Here is a 15,364-nt window from a genome sequence, read left to right on the forward strand (position 1 = left end):
CATTATCATTGTTGTTGTCATCATAACTGATTACCACCACTACCACAATCACCAACACTACTACCACCCCACCAATGTTATCACAACTGCCACCACCTAGTGTCATTACCAACATCACCGTTATTGTTACCATTGTAGTCACTAACATCACCACCACCACTATCATTAATGTAACTACTACCTCATTGTCACCATCACCACTACCAACAATACTACCTTTGTCACTACCACCAACACCACCACTATCATTGATATCACCTCCATCACTGCCATTAATATTACCTTTGTCACCACTACAACCACCTCCACCACTATCACCACAACTATCACTAATATCTCTATCACCGTTGTTGTTATTGGTATCATCATCATCATTCTCGTCACTACACACAAAAACACTCTTAAACTAATTTTAAATTAATATGAAATTTCAAAATGAGTTTATTTGAAACTAATCATATTTTAAAAATGGTTTAAATTTTTTTGAAACTAAAACTAAAATCTGATTGCTATTTTTAAAAATTTTGAAACTCAAAATTAAAACCTCTCCCAAATGAATTCTAAAGTAATACAAGTGTTAATATAAGTATTGTAGTTTGATTCAATTTCAAAAGCAACAACCGCAAACTGAACCAAACAAATCAGTTTGAGAAAAAAAAAATCATCCAAACAAATGCAAAAAGAACCGATTTGATTCGGTCTTCAGATTTTTTATTTTTATTTTTTATCAGTTTGAATTTGAACACCCCTAGGGATTATATGTTTATTCCTCTATCGAAAAAAAAATGAATAACAAAGTCAGATCTTCAAATTCACCATTTTAAATAACCAACATCCAAAAAGAGAGAAAAAAACTCTAATTAACTATAAATAAACAATGAAAGATCATAATATCATAAACAATGACAGCAACAGATGCGTCCTTAATTTAGCTTGGAAAGATTGAATTAGAATTTTAAATCTTTCCTGTCCAGCAGTATCCCTCTCACAACATATATGTTTTGTCAAGTTCACTAACCACTTCTGCAATTTTGAAATGCATAACGAACAACAACAGCAAAAAAAAATATCCACTTCACAAGGAAAACCGGGGGGATAATACAACACAAAACGTCAAGAAGTGAAGCACTAGCAGAGTGATCAAGTTTCTAGGTTCCTGCTCCCAATTGTAGTTGGATCAGACTGGTTGTGGAGGCCATCTTCCAACTTCTAAGATCTTTATTTATACAAAAACACACAACAGATAATAAGATAGGAACCCATATCAGGAGTAACATACACATCCAATCATTATAAGGAACATAAAAGTAATAAGGAATTTACAAGAAACATGAACATAAAAGTAATAAGGAATTTACAAGAAACATAATTCAATTAATATGCCACATTGTTCGAAACAACCCAAAACCATGGTCATCATATAGTGCCTTTCCTTTTCTGGAGCAGAATAAGTTAAAGGAAGCATGATTCAGTAATCTTTATTTTATAGGAATTAGGAAAATTAGCAGAATAAGAACTAAAATAAGTTGAATATAATCCAAGAAATAAACAGCACATCATGTTTTCCAACCAGAATATTCTCTAATATACATCAATATATCATGCACTCGTCTACCACTACAATCCAAAGATAAGTCATGCAAGTTTCACTAAATTTTGACATCATAATTATCCATAATAATTTAACATAAATCTTCCCTCAAGTCACATAAACCGAGACTCCATCTCCTTAGATAAAGTATCTCATTTTCATATAAAATTTATAGGCAGTCATCCTTAATTCATTCAATGCATCCATGTCAATGTCATATGCGTGGATTCAATCCATCAATCCTAGTTGTCGCATAAGTGCATACATATATTCCCCCTCTAAGGTGGGTGTAAACCGACAAGAGTAAACCATTAGAGCCTTGTTGAGTCAGTTGGATCTATAATCATGTCATGTTCTCACTAAGGAACTGTCATGTTAAAGATAAACACCGCCTGTTCAACCAATTTTATCAACGAGTTAGCAGGGGGAATGTTAAACATACTCGTGTAGCAGAGTAAGCTAGTTACCAGTTCAGCTAGAGAAGCTGCTAACTTCTGTTGAAACCCTTTGTAGCTGTTGTTCAAAGTTAGCTAGTTGTAATAGCTTCTTTAGAGTTAGTTAGCTGTTGCAACCTTTTTCAAACTGTGCACCAGACTCTAGATGCAAGAATTCATCGAGTATTTTATCAGATATGAATGTAAAGTTTCGCATAGATTTTCTCAAAGATTACTCTACAGTTTCTCGCAATTTCCCACACTTTTTATTTTATTGCTCACACCTAGATTCTTTCAATTTTGTAAGAAGAGCATGTGCCTCTTTAACTAGAATCCAAAGTAAAATAGGAAACTCCTGAATTGCTGCATATCCCTTTACCACCTAATAATCTCCTACTGCCGGGATTTAATCCTGTCTACAAAGAAACCTTCTGTACAATAGGATCCAAACAGTAGCGATCAATCAATTTGGAATTAAATTAAAGATTTTAAATTTGTATCTTGATGAATTAGTTTAGACTTGTATTTGATGAAATTAAATTTCTATAAAAAAAAAATTGAATAACCAGTCTAATCCAAACTGATATTGAATTGGATATTTACATTTGAACCAAACCAATAAGATAATATTATAAAAATTGATTAAATTAGATATGTAGGAATTTTTTCTCAAAACCAATCCACAAGCACCCTTGTCTACAATTTCTCATTCTCACTCCAGTGCCTTCTCCACTATGCCGCTTTCCCCTTGCCTACCCATCAATGCTTGCGATAACAATAGCTTAGTTGATGAAAATGATCTATTGTCCTGTTTCTAAGCAATCCAGGAAGCACATGTATTGTTTCCTCATTTTCCATTTTTTATGTACATATGTGACAGCAAATTCTACATGAACTGCAGAACTAGTTTCTCTCCTAACTTATCTAGTTGCTTTCTTTTTCCCGAAACAAAAACTCCATACTACATGCTTCCTGCAAGTTAATTTGGGATGTAATAGCAAAAATTTCCTCAATATTACATATTTATCTCATTAAAGAAAATCTATCTTGCATAGATAAGACACAGAGATGTTAACATTTGACACCGGAGAAACCTTCTCAGGATTATGTTAAGTAAAATTTGCAGCTACAAAGATAAGAATCAATGTCATACATATACCCGCTCATGCTGAACTGGTATAAGCTCACCTTTGACAATTTTCTCTTAATTGAGCAAGGGCTACAGCAACTTTAGCTCCAACAAGAGCATTATTCTTCACAAGAGCAATGTCTAAATTATTGTTAAGATTCACTTTAACACTAGATCAAATATTTAATTTGGACATTACATTTGAAATCATATTAGTTACAATAGACTAAAATTTATATTAAAACATACTACCTCTGGTCCTTTATGTAAGAAACAAATCGTAGTATTTTTTTTTTGTCCTAATTATAAGAAACATATGACCTCTTTTAAATGTATTAATGACTAGTTTCCTTTTATACCCTTAATTTATTGTGAAGTCTATTAATGAGATTTCACTCATTCCCCATGAAAGTGGATGCATTTAATGAGCTATTAACAATATAACTCATTGGTATTCCTTGGATTATGAGTAGTGTCAATATCTAACTACCACTTAAAACAATTAATCTTAAGGGCATTTTGGGAATAAAATTTGAATTTACGCTAGTATGAAATAAAAACAACTAATTTAACCACATTCCTTGTTCTTGATGATTTAGTCCTATGTTTCTTATATATAGAGGACCAAAGGTAGTACTTTGTTAATTATTGTTTTTATGACAATGTATTGTTGGAAAACTTTAAAAGTGGATACTTGCAGCAAGTGAAGCACCTCCAGTCAGGTCATTTACTCTAGCAAGCAAGAAAGGAGTCTCAGCATTTCCTGTTATATTCTTTTCCCTGCAAGTGGATGATGAAAACAATAGAAAACCATTTAATGTACAACATACATATTATGCCATAATGGATAGAGAAAGCGAGAGAACAAAAACATTTACCTAGCTTCTTTAATGGCTTTCTGAATGGCAGATTCAATTATGTGTCCAGAAGTTGAGTGTTCTTGAGGAATAGGAACTGCTATCAAAATTCCAGTTCCAAGCTTGAGTTTGATGCTTGCTTCTGCTAGAAGAATAAAAATTAAAAGAGATCAAATAGATAAAATATAAATTTACCAAAAAAAAGATTGTTTTCCTTGCCTATTAAGGAAGCACAGTCTTCAGGGGTATCTACCCGACATGAGACCTGGAAATTTTACAATGAATAAATGATCAAATAAGATGTTTTCAATTAAACTCATTTCTTGGTACATTATTCTATTTAAATACTAAAATGCTATCATAATAATGATGGTGAAAACATGGTTGTGAAATTATTAATCACGAATCAGAAGGCCTATTTTCAAAATCATGAATTGAAATGTATTGTGAATGGTTATGTTAGATTTAATATTATTCTCTTATTTATGATTAGATAGCAATTAGTGATTTAATCTTTATTACTCATTATGAGATTGATACTATGCAATTAATACTGATCCTATTTGCTCATTTTAAATAAAAGGCTTAGTGTGGTCATCCAAGACACAACATTACAGTTAAACACTGTTATATATTCATGACCAATTATTAAAGGGGAAGCATTGACATAAAGTTTGAGGCCAAATACAAGGGAAAAAGGGAGGAAATGAGAGGTAGGCAATCAAATTGGGTAGTTTTGGATGACTCTTGCCATAAGGAAGAGATGTTTTTCTTCTCTGATTTCTTTATTACTAGCTCTCTATCCACTACATTTTTGGGGTGTTCAAAAAAACCAAACTGTTTTAATAATGTAGTTTGGTTCTAATCTTTGAAAAACTGAACCGGAAATGAGAGGTAGACGATCAATTGGGTAGTTTTGGATGGTCTGGAAGAGATTTTTTCTTCTCTGATTTCTTTATTCCTAGCGATCTATCTATCTACTACATTTTAGGGGTTGCCAAAAAACTGAACTGCTCAAAAACCAAACCAAACCATAAAAAGTAAAAACTGAACTGTTTGCATAAAGTAGTTAGGTTCGGTTCTTTGAAAAAACTGAACCTTTAAAAAAAAAAACATGCACAGCCCTACAATAGGTCCGCCCCTACGATAGAAGCTTGAGTTGAGAAATGGTTACGGAGGTTTACGCCAAAATATATATATATATATATATAATTTACCAAATAGTGCATTTTTATTTCCTATGCTATTTTAACTTCCTCAAAGTAGCTTTTAAGATGAAGAAAACCAGGCTCAACCGTACCTAAACAAGCACGTAATTAAGCTATTTACTGAAGTGCAACCACACCAAGTATTCAATATGCTTAAGAAAACTGAAAGCCTTATGAGAAAGCAATTTAATATACCTTGCAGCCACTTGATTCCGTGAAAAATGCAGGAAACTCATTAGTCTTGTAAGCAGCTACACAAACTCCTAGTGTTTCCTATTCAAGATAAAAACAAATAATAAAAAGCTATAATAGATGACTGCTTCAGTAATATTGACACAAAAGTAAATGGGTACCAGATATTCAAGCGTCCTGGGAATATCTAATATTGATTTTACACCAGCACATACAACTGTTACTGGTGTTCTGCCTAGCTCAGTGAGATCAGAAGATATGTCCATAGCTGCCCAAGAATATGAAAAGTAATATGCTCAATAGACATGCCAGACTTATTTCCATAAACCCCAATAATATAAAAAAAAAATGAAAATTCATTTATGTTTGTAGATGGCAGCATGAAATTATAAAGTTTTTTTCTGTGAACGGTCAAACTTCGACAGGTGCAATAGATCTCCTTTTTCATTGTTTAAGGATTCTGACAATAATTCATAAAACATGCACTGGTTGATTCATTTGATCTGAAATGTGTCATCTTACAAGGTTTGTCAGCATCCTTTATGAAAACCAATTCTTTCTAGTAGTAAGATTTAGGAGGTTAACATACTCTGTTCCGAATGTCTGTGCACTCCCCCAATCCCCCCAGTAACAAAAACGGGAATATGAACCTGCAGAAAATTTTAAAAAGCATAGGCTGTGAAACCAAAATGCACGATACAAGCAGTGATGAAGAGACAGTATATCAGAATAATACCATTGAAGCAAAAAGCATTGTTGCAGAAACAGTAGTTGCACCATTTCCACCGCAAGCTACCTAAAAATTACATATGTTAGTATGAAAACTGTAGTGAAACACTAAAAAACCATAAATGTGCACACTAGTTGTGGGTATGAGAAAGGTAATAATTTTTTTTATCAATATGCCATTACTATAGAGAGTTCACTTCTAAAAGTTTTATAACATTAAAAAAAACCTAAAAGGATGAATATAATGGCAGTAACAAATTTGAAAACCAGTCAAGCAAAATTTAGCCCATTAGAAGTACAAAATATTATGGTGATAAAACTAAAAGTCTCAGACTATTAGTCAACCCAAGATTCAAGAAACCAATCCAAAATGGTTGCAAGAATCTAAGATATTAGTTGAACAATATATCAGCCAAAAAAAAAAAGTAATCAGCAAATTGGGAAGAACCAGCAAGATGATAACAAAGTCTTCCATCACTATTAGCAGTAAAATTTGCACCATTGAAGTCATGTTTGAGTGAGTATAAGTAAATGAACCTTATCATAAAGCTGAATGATCTTTTCATTGATTTACTTTTTCTTTCAACTATTAGTTCAACTTTACTATAGCAATAACTTTATGTCCCTCATGATAGTTACATATTCTGAAAATATTTGTTAACTTTTTTTAATAAAAATAAATGGTGGGATAGGGGCAACTTATAATTCCAAGGAATTCTTTCTATACATAGTAGTTGCTTAAAATTCTTGGACTACACAACATTTTGGCTATAATGAGTTTTCTACTTTTCTTTCTGTAAGGTTGCTAAGAACATCCATATATAGACGTATACAATTATACACTACATAAATATGGTGAGCATACTGATGCCAAAACACTCACAACATGTGCGATGTCCCTTCGAGCTGTCTTCTGAGCTCTGGTTCCCAAAATAGCTAGCCTTTCAAGTTCTTCTACACTTAGGCCTATCCACATGAAACAAACAAGAAAAGAAAAATTGTCCATTTTAAACAAAAAAAATACAATAAAACAATATTATCATTGCAGAATCAAAGTCAAAATGGGATGACAAACTCTTCATCTGATTTTTCAACTTTGTGAACAAATGACTCATAAAGCAAGTGATCTGGTATAAGAATACAGTGCTTGCAGTTCACAATTTGTGGATTTCCTAACTCCCATTTAGTTTGTTTTGTGAATCAATATTGTTTGCTATTTTTACTCTTCTCTACATTCCAAGCACCCATTTAAAACCAAACTTGATTTACAAGACAACATGAAAAAGGAAATCCACAAGTAGTTAAGTGCAAGCTCTCCAGCATTCTGCTCATACCTGATCAATTGTGCTTGCAAGTGGAATGATAAAATGTGAAATAAGAATTGAATGCATGGAGTTGGGAAAGATGACAATAAAGACCTACACAAGGCGTGCCATCTAAAATTGCAATGGTTGCAGGAACTGCACCGTTCTCTCTTACAATACGTTCCACCTCTTTTGCAGTTTCCAAATTTTGGGGATATGGCATCCCTACAAACAAAAGTGAGTATAGTCTAAATACTAAGTTGTGGGTATTGGGAGGTGAAAGAGGAAGTAGAGAGAACCATGCGAAATAATGGTAGATTCAAGAGCAACAACAGCACGACCCAGTGATAATGCTTCAGAAACCTCTGAAGCTACCTTCAACTTGATTGACCCAACTGGCGCAGCCTATATCAAAACCCATTTTACACTTTGCATATGAATAATATAACTTGGTATAGCAGCAAATACTAACGATGATTATGCGACAATACCTTGTTCACTGATTCACTCAAATCCAAGTGTCGCCCAAGATTCGCTAGTCGCCAGACCGCTGAGAATGCCATGCCGCCTGCTTACTCAACACTCAAGAGATTCACTTTTTCCTTATATATTCTCGACTATGGTCCCTCAATTTGTAACCAACTCTCATTTTGGTCCCTAGATTTAACGAAATTAAAAAAAAGACCCCAAAATTGATGTTCTTCACTCAAATCAAATTAGTCCCAAACGTGAAGTCGGTTGCCTCCGTAATGTGGCTTCATGGGACCAAAAAAATAAATCTTCTTCAACTTTTAGAGGGTATTTGATAGGAAAGTTTGCAGGAATTTTAAGTTGGAAATTTTTAATTCATACGTTTTGGTATACAAATTTAAAAAATCATTCTCAATAATCTAACATTCTTGTGAAAGAAAGTGAAAATTTAACTTTTTTGAGTTAAAAAAAAATATTGTGATAAATATAATTCAAATTTTTCATATCACTATTAAAATATGTAATTTGGTAAACATTTAAATCTTTCAATAAAAATATCACGTTAATATTTGATTTCAAACAATCTTATATAAATATTTATAAAAATATTTAAGACAAATCAAACCAATTTTAATTATGTCTAGGAATCATGATTTCAAGAAAGATTCCTAGGATCTATGATTCTTTAGTACAAAAAACTCTTTTTGTACCAATGACATGCATCAATAGAAGCAAAAAAAAGAATGTGACCAAAACACAATGTGTATGAATATCACGATGGTTAATTTGGATGTAAACTTTGATGTTGGGAGGATCCAACTTGTAATTCTTGTGTCTTCATCCTCCCTCCTTGTGTAAGCCTTTGCATTTGGCAAGGAGGATCCATGGCAATGTTGTTGAACACGGTGGTTAAGAGTTTGATCTCTGCTAGGATGAGCACGAGAACAACAATGTTTGGGGCAAAAGCACTAGGATGCAAGATTTACTGGGCCAAACTCATCACCATCGTTACAATGCGAGCTTCGCTAGGTCAAACTTGTCCTTGTCGGAGGGCATGCTTATTGGAGATCTAGTGTTAATGTGGATTTGGTCAAGGAGTACCAAGAAAGAGGTTGTGCAATTGGTGGTGATGGTTATGCAACAAAGAAAGGAGAAGTAGCGAATCTCCAAGGCTTGTGTAAATACTGATCTTTAGGTTTGATTTGCCCCCACCAATCTCTATAAAAATTGGATGCAATAAGGTATCTTGGTGAATCCCTAGAATTGCTTCACCATAAGAGATTTCAGAGATGCAAAAAGTTAGATCAAAAGATGATTCATAAAAACCTTTGTAGTTAATGTCAATGAGGAGGTAGTAGTTTTTGAGAGTCTCCATCGTCGCCTCCTTGATGCAACAAATCGGAGCACGGATGGAGATAGTAGTTAAATACCTTTTTTTTTTTTTTTTTTTCCTTAAAGTGTTTTAAATAGCACATTGAATAGTGAAAAAGTGCTACCTAAACTACTTGATGGAAAAAAAAAAGTTTTCAAGAACTTAAAAATATTACAATAATAAAAAAAATGTTAAATTATAAAGACTAAAAATTTATTTAAACCTAAGTATTTATAATCATACTTTAATATTTTTTTAAAATATGATAAATTATTGCAATAGGTAGTTATGTACTTACGAATCTATCCTAAAATTTATCCTTACGTCTTCGAATACATAACTCAGTAGTCCTTTACAAATAAACAATATCAAAAATGGATAATCCCTGTAATACTAATATTAAAAAATTATAGAATTATAGATGATGTTCAATAGTGGCTCTTTCTTTGACATCATTACATCATTGACCATTAGAGTTTTTATATGCAAATTATGTATTTAGACACCAATTTGTACACATTAATCTGCATATCCAAACCTTTTGGTAAACAGAAAAAAATGCTTACCGTACAGGCAGGGTACAAGTTGTTATTATTATCATTATTATGAATTAAAAAGAAATAAATAACTTGTCACAATATAGACAATTTACCAGGCTTGAGAGCAGAGTAAAAACATTGCCTAGCTCATCTAACATACATCAATGAACACAAAAGTGCAAACTATTTTTCTAGTTAGCATAAAAAAATTGAAGGATCGGGATATAACAACTTGGCCCCAAGAAATGAAATGAGTAAATGTAGTATATAATATAAAGGTTCAATTATACAAATCCCTGAAAAAGCAATCATGTCAAAAACTAGATGAGAGCTTGGATGCCTTGCTGTTGCATCTCTCTTAGTCTCCACATTAAGTAAATACCATCTTCTCCACGATCTTCTTGGTCCATTTGTTGTAATGCCCAAAAATAGAATACAGTGTGGATTGTATCCTAGCAAAGAAAAAAATAACATCAGAATCATACAAGCAAGGTTGCATTCACTTCATGAAATGGTATTATTACACACGTCCCAGATTATGCTGTACATTAACTTGTATATTGACAACACTATAAATTTACTACTTAAATGGGGGACAACATAAAACATGAACAAAAATCAAAACTGAAGCCCCAGATAAGAGAGCAGGAAGCATTGAGACATGATAAGAGCCATAAGGGCGTAATTATTAAGCCATTTGCATGTCTTTCTCTTTACAGAACAAACCATTTTATATATAGTGCAACTATGGAACCAAGCATTTCCACACAGTATAAACATGCATACATCATCCATCTTTACTTGATCCATGCCTACCGTAATTTCTAATAGATAGGAGATGACGTGAACAGCCCAACATAGAATTGAATGGGCTAAAAATTACATCAAGAATTCAAGATTTTAAGGGAAAGGGAAGGCAAAATGTGCAAAGTAATGGAATTAGAAATGCTTATACTATTAAGTATTAACTATTAAGGGGCACCCACACTCTCAAATGGGACAGAAAAAACTAATTGAAATTTTACCGATTTTGTTTGTTTAAGTTTAAACACAGCATTTTCTGTTAGGCTATAAGGAGAAGGGAAAGTTAGTTAAGATGGTTAGACTATTAATGAGTTAGTTACTACAGTTAGGATATTGATTAGTTAACGGGTTAGTTAGTTAGTTAGAGGGGTATATTAGATATAAATAGGGGAAGAAGGATAGAAGAGAGGGGGATCTTATCATTTGTAGATTGAGCATTAGTTCTTTGTGAAAGGAAAAATCCTTGGTGAAAGAGAAACCCTTGGAGGAGAGTTTTTCTCCTATTTTCAGTTCTTTTCTTACTAGTCAATAAAATCCTTTTTCTTTCTCATTTCAATTCTTGGTTCCTAACATTTTAAAATTGTAGCAATTAAAAAATATAAACTGTTAAAAACACAGTATTTACCTTGCCTCCTTCTGTAATTGCCCCATTCCTATCACGTACACAATAGATTTGCTGTGTTTGAAACTGTGAAAATTCATTTAACAAAATCACTTATGTAAGTTTTCATTTCTACTGCATAAGAATAAATTTTCTAAATTAGCAATGAATTTCTGGAAGTAATAATTTACATACCATTACAATAATTACTGGAGATGAGCCCATCATCTTGGTCTCTCTTATTTCCACATCAGATACATGCAAAATCTGCATAGAGTTAAATATTTAAAAGCCAAAAAAACACTAAATATCCTAATCCTAGTAGGTACAAGTGCCTTAATCATATTTTTCTGTAGAAATAATTGTGTAAGATTCACAAGAGAATGCCAGATTGGCTTAACTAAGATAAATTCAGAGAACAAAAAAAGTACTTAAAACAGAATTGCATCTTTTATGAGTAAAACTATGATCCAACCTTAGAAAATCTGCCTTTCATATTTCATTCACATATTAGAAGAGATAAAGGAGAAAACATTTGGAAAATAACTATGTACAATTGTATCCCAAGCTGTCTAAAGTACAGAATATATCTCAAGTACATTTTTTTATTTGTCTTGTAACGTCACTGGGTAGTGTATGCATGTGCGTTTTAACATAATACTGCAAGTACATAAATATGATACTGAATTCCCATATGTCGGGCCATTAGACTGTATTTCTTGCATTGCATGAAAAGTCATATCACTTAAAAACAAGTAAGGCTTCTTACATGGCATTATGAGAAGTCACCAACGAGGAAAAGGGGACATACTTCAAAGAAAGAAAGGAAATTTTGGCAGCATAGGAAATTTTCGTCAACCCAAACTATGTCACATGCTGAGAATCAATCAAATATTTTACATTCATTGTATTAATTATAGTTTATAGGCACATTATCTCCATTTAGAGGAACTTCAATATCTGAATTGTATATTCTAAATGCCTAAAGAGAATGTCCCCTTACTGTTTATTTATAGTAATCAATGTTTAATTACAGTAATAATCTAATCCCTTAATTGTAGGGATAACAATCAAGCTAAATCAATTACATAAAAATAGTAACTAGGAAACTAAATTAATAATGTAAATAAGGAAACAATCTTAATGTAAATATTAAATAAGGAAACAATCATATCAAAATGATATCTTAACACATAAGAATCATATCTCAACACTCCCCCTCAAGCTGAAGGGTATAGATTATCTGGTAGTAACTTCTCCATAAATTATCTTCTATCGCATAAAAAGACAGTCAATTTCAATTTCTTTCGTGGAAGACCTATAATCATTCAAATTGAAGGCAAGACAAATGCATCTAGGACAATCATCGGGACTAGTGCACCTGGGACATAAACGGGGCCAATATATTTGGGACAAAGACAAGGACTAGTGCAACCGGGACATAGACAAGGGCTAGTGCAACTGGAACAAAGACAAGGGCCAAGGCATTTAGGACAAAGACGAGGCCAGTGCATGTGGGACAGAGATAGGGCAGTGGAAGTCATTGTTGAGAGAGATAGGAACTGAAAAAACACGTCGACGAAAGGTGAGTCTGCCCGTGATGTCGACGGCAAAAAAGGACATTATCATGCACCGTCACACGCCGACGAAAGGTTCGCACGGGGCTGTTTGGCGCATAGAAGGAAAGGCACGTAAGAGCGCATGACAAGTCGGATACCGAAGTCATGTCCACCGCCATGTAGACTGGCAGAAGACGAGTCAAGTAATGGGGTCACCGGTTGGAAATGTCACTGAAAAAGCATTGCTGGAAAAGATACGTCGAGTATAAAGGTCCACTGGAATGTGGAAATAGGCAGCCGAAAGAAGGGTGACAAACAGAGGACAAGCAAAGTGGTCCAGCGGGATCAGCAAGTCCTTGGTGGAGTACAATTTTTCGTTATCTCTCAACCAGGCTTTGGTACCAACTTGAATATCTGAATTGTATATTCTAAATGCCTACAGAGAATGTCCTACAGTAATAATCTAATCCCTTAATTGTAGGAACTAGGAAACTAAATCAATAATGTAAATAAGGAAGCAATCTTAATGTAAATATTAAATAAGGAAACAATCATACCATAATTATATCTCAACACATACCAGAATCATATCTCAACAAATTCTCTCGATTTATTTATTTAATGCAATAAGCCTATATATACAGTCATCCGAGGTGTATTTCAGACACACAGTTTCAGCCTACTATGCCTCTGATTTATGTAATTCAACATGGTATCTAGAACTCGATAGAGGAATAACAACAAATCGTTCCTCACTGGTACCCATTGTCCCCGGTGAGCCTTTTTACTCACTGCCCTTCTTCTATAATTTTTTCCACTTGTTGCCCTTCTTCCAGCAAATTGTTTCCGCATTCCGGTGATTTCTCTGCCTACTGCCGTCGTCTCTCTGGCTAACTTTCCAGCAGACAAACCCACTAATGTCGTCTCTGCCGTCATCAACGGCGTCCCCATCTGACATCAGATGCACTCACGCAGGTTTGCTAGGCACACCAAACAGCATCAGTGCCAGAAGGTCTCTCGGCACGTGGCAGCGCGTCCTGCGTCCGTTCAGGTCGTGTTTTTCACACAGTGGTTGCCTCTTTTGTGCGACCATAACCCTGGAGTTTGGGCCTGATCCGCGCTGTTTTTGGAGATGTTCCTCTGTAACCCAGTTTTCCAGCTTCTTTCTTACATTGTAGGTGCTGTTTGTTCATCCTTTTCTGCACTTTTATGGTTGTTACGGATTCTTTGAGGATTTTAGCCAGTGGTTTGCCACCGCCTTCTGCTTGCTGTTCATTTTCCGGGGAAGAATTTTGGTCACCTATCATGTTGCCGTTTTTTCCAGCACTTTTTCTGGCCATCGCCTTCAGCTTGCTGCTTATTTAACGGCAAAGAATTTTCTGGTTGCCGTTTTTGTCACTGGCATTTTCCAGCGTGTTTCTCGGTGACTTTTCTGGGCTTTGCTGGATATGGTGATTTCCTCTCTTCAGTTTAAATAATTTTGGGTCTTCACTAATACTGGTTTGAATCTTCCAAATGCTGGTTTTTTAAGAAAGTGAGAACTTACTTTGAATTTTCTTAGGCTGATGGGTATTCCAGCTCTCTCTTTCTAGTAATATTCCCCGATTTCACCAACATCCCTCAGTTGTCTTCAAAATATTGTTTTTAGTGGAGTTCAGTTGTTTATCCTCTTGCTGGGAATAAATTTTCTTGTAACAAGCTAAAGCATAATAAGCTTGAGCTTGAGGGAGAGTGTTGAGAAAATAATACCACTTATGTCATTTAAAGGTCTGTTTCGATTGATGGAAGGGAATGGAGTGGAGGGAAAAGATGTTCCCTCGTTTGGTTTACAAAAGGAAAAAAGAAGAGAAAAGGCATAGTAAAAGTGTGATGCAATTGAATTAGAAAATAGTCTCGTTCGCCTACAAATAAGCTCACAGAATTCACTAACCAATCGCGTTAAACTCGAACATAGCTGTTATAAGTGTTATGGTGCAATTGAATTAGAAAAGGAGAGAAAGAGGAATACCTAACAGCTTCGCCCTTAATCTTCTTAGAGAACTCATTGAAGAAGAAGAAGGGATCGTTTGGAGAGTAACAAATCGCGAATCAGCTTTCTCGTCACCATTAGGAATCAAACACGAGAACTTTGCCTTCTTTTAATTTTTATTTTTTATTTTTTGGTTTTGCTTGTGTTGTGTTGCGTTGCGTTGCGTCGCGTAGCGTAGCTGCTGCTGCAAGCAAATAAGAATGAATCATTGGACTCACAAATTTGAGAAACGGAATCGATATCGTACTTGTCTTCCTACTCGCATGCACGCTAACCAAAACTCACTCCTTGCATTGTGCACTTTGGGCTTAGGCTTAGGGCTCCCCTACTCCTTCAAGTCCAATCACTCCAAGCCCCATTAATGATATGCTTTTTTCTTTCTTTCTTTCTTTCTACAAGCTCATCAAATTTTTCTCTTATAACATTATGGTATTGAAAAATAATTATTAATTATAGAAAAATAAGTCATAATAAATTTCAATATAAAATTTTATTAATCATATTCCTTAATGTTAGTATAATTATATGTAATATTTAAAACAACC

General features: G+C 34.0%; 1 protein-coding gene and 1 long non-coding RNA gene across 3 annotated transcripts; both read right to left on the reverse strand.

The window, feature by feature from the left end:
- Positions 1–903: 903 nt before the first annotated feature.
- LOC100795266 (pseudouridine-5'-phosphate glycosidase) lies at positions 904–8,095 on the reverse strand. Its single transcript, XM_006586687.4, has 13 exons — positions 7,936–8,095; positions 7,744–7,849; positions 7,559–7,669; positions 7,024–7,106; positions 6,148–6,207; positions 6,001–6,061; positions 5,573–5,679; positions 5,415–5,492; positions 4,231–4,276; positions 4,033–4,153; positions 3,849–3,934; positions 3,214–3,295; positions 904–1,216 (listed from the first exon to the last, which is right to left on the reverse strand). Exons 1-13 carry the CDS (start codon positions 8,005–8,007, stop codon positions 1,210–1,212), a joined length of 1,020 nt encoding a protein of 339 aa, XP_006586750.1. The 5' UTR covers positions 8,008–8,095; the 3' UTR covers positions 904–1,209.
- Positions 8,096–10,012: 1,917 nt separating this feature from the next.
- LOC102667834 (uncharacterized) lies at positions 10,013–15,240 on the reverse strand. 2 transcript variants are annotated; one of them, XR_005886459.1, is made up of 5 exons: positions 15,105–15,210; positions 14,799–15,003; positions 11,427–11,498; positions 11,256–11,318; positions 10,013–10,278 (listed from the first exon to the last, which is right to left on the reverse strand). It is a non-coding gene; the product is annotated as an uncharacterized lncRNA (long non-coding RNA). The 2 variants fall into 2 exon arrangements; XR_415803.4 differs by having other exon boundaries at positions 14,799–15,240.
- Positions 15,241–15,364: the final 124 nt, after the last annotated feature.

Source organism: Glycine max, chromosome 9 (genome assembly GCF_000004515.6).
Source record: "Glycine max cultivar Williams 82 chromosome 9, Glycine_max_v4.0, whole genome shotgun sequence".
NCBI classification, from domain to species: domain Eukaryota; kingdom Viridiplantae; phylum Streptophyta; class Magnoliopsida; order Fabales; family Fabaceae; genus Glycine; species Glycine max.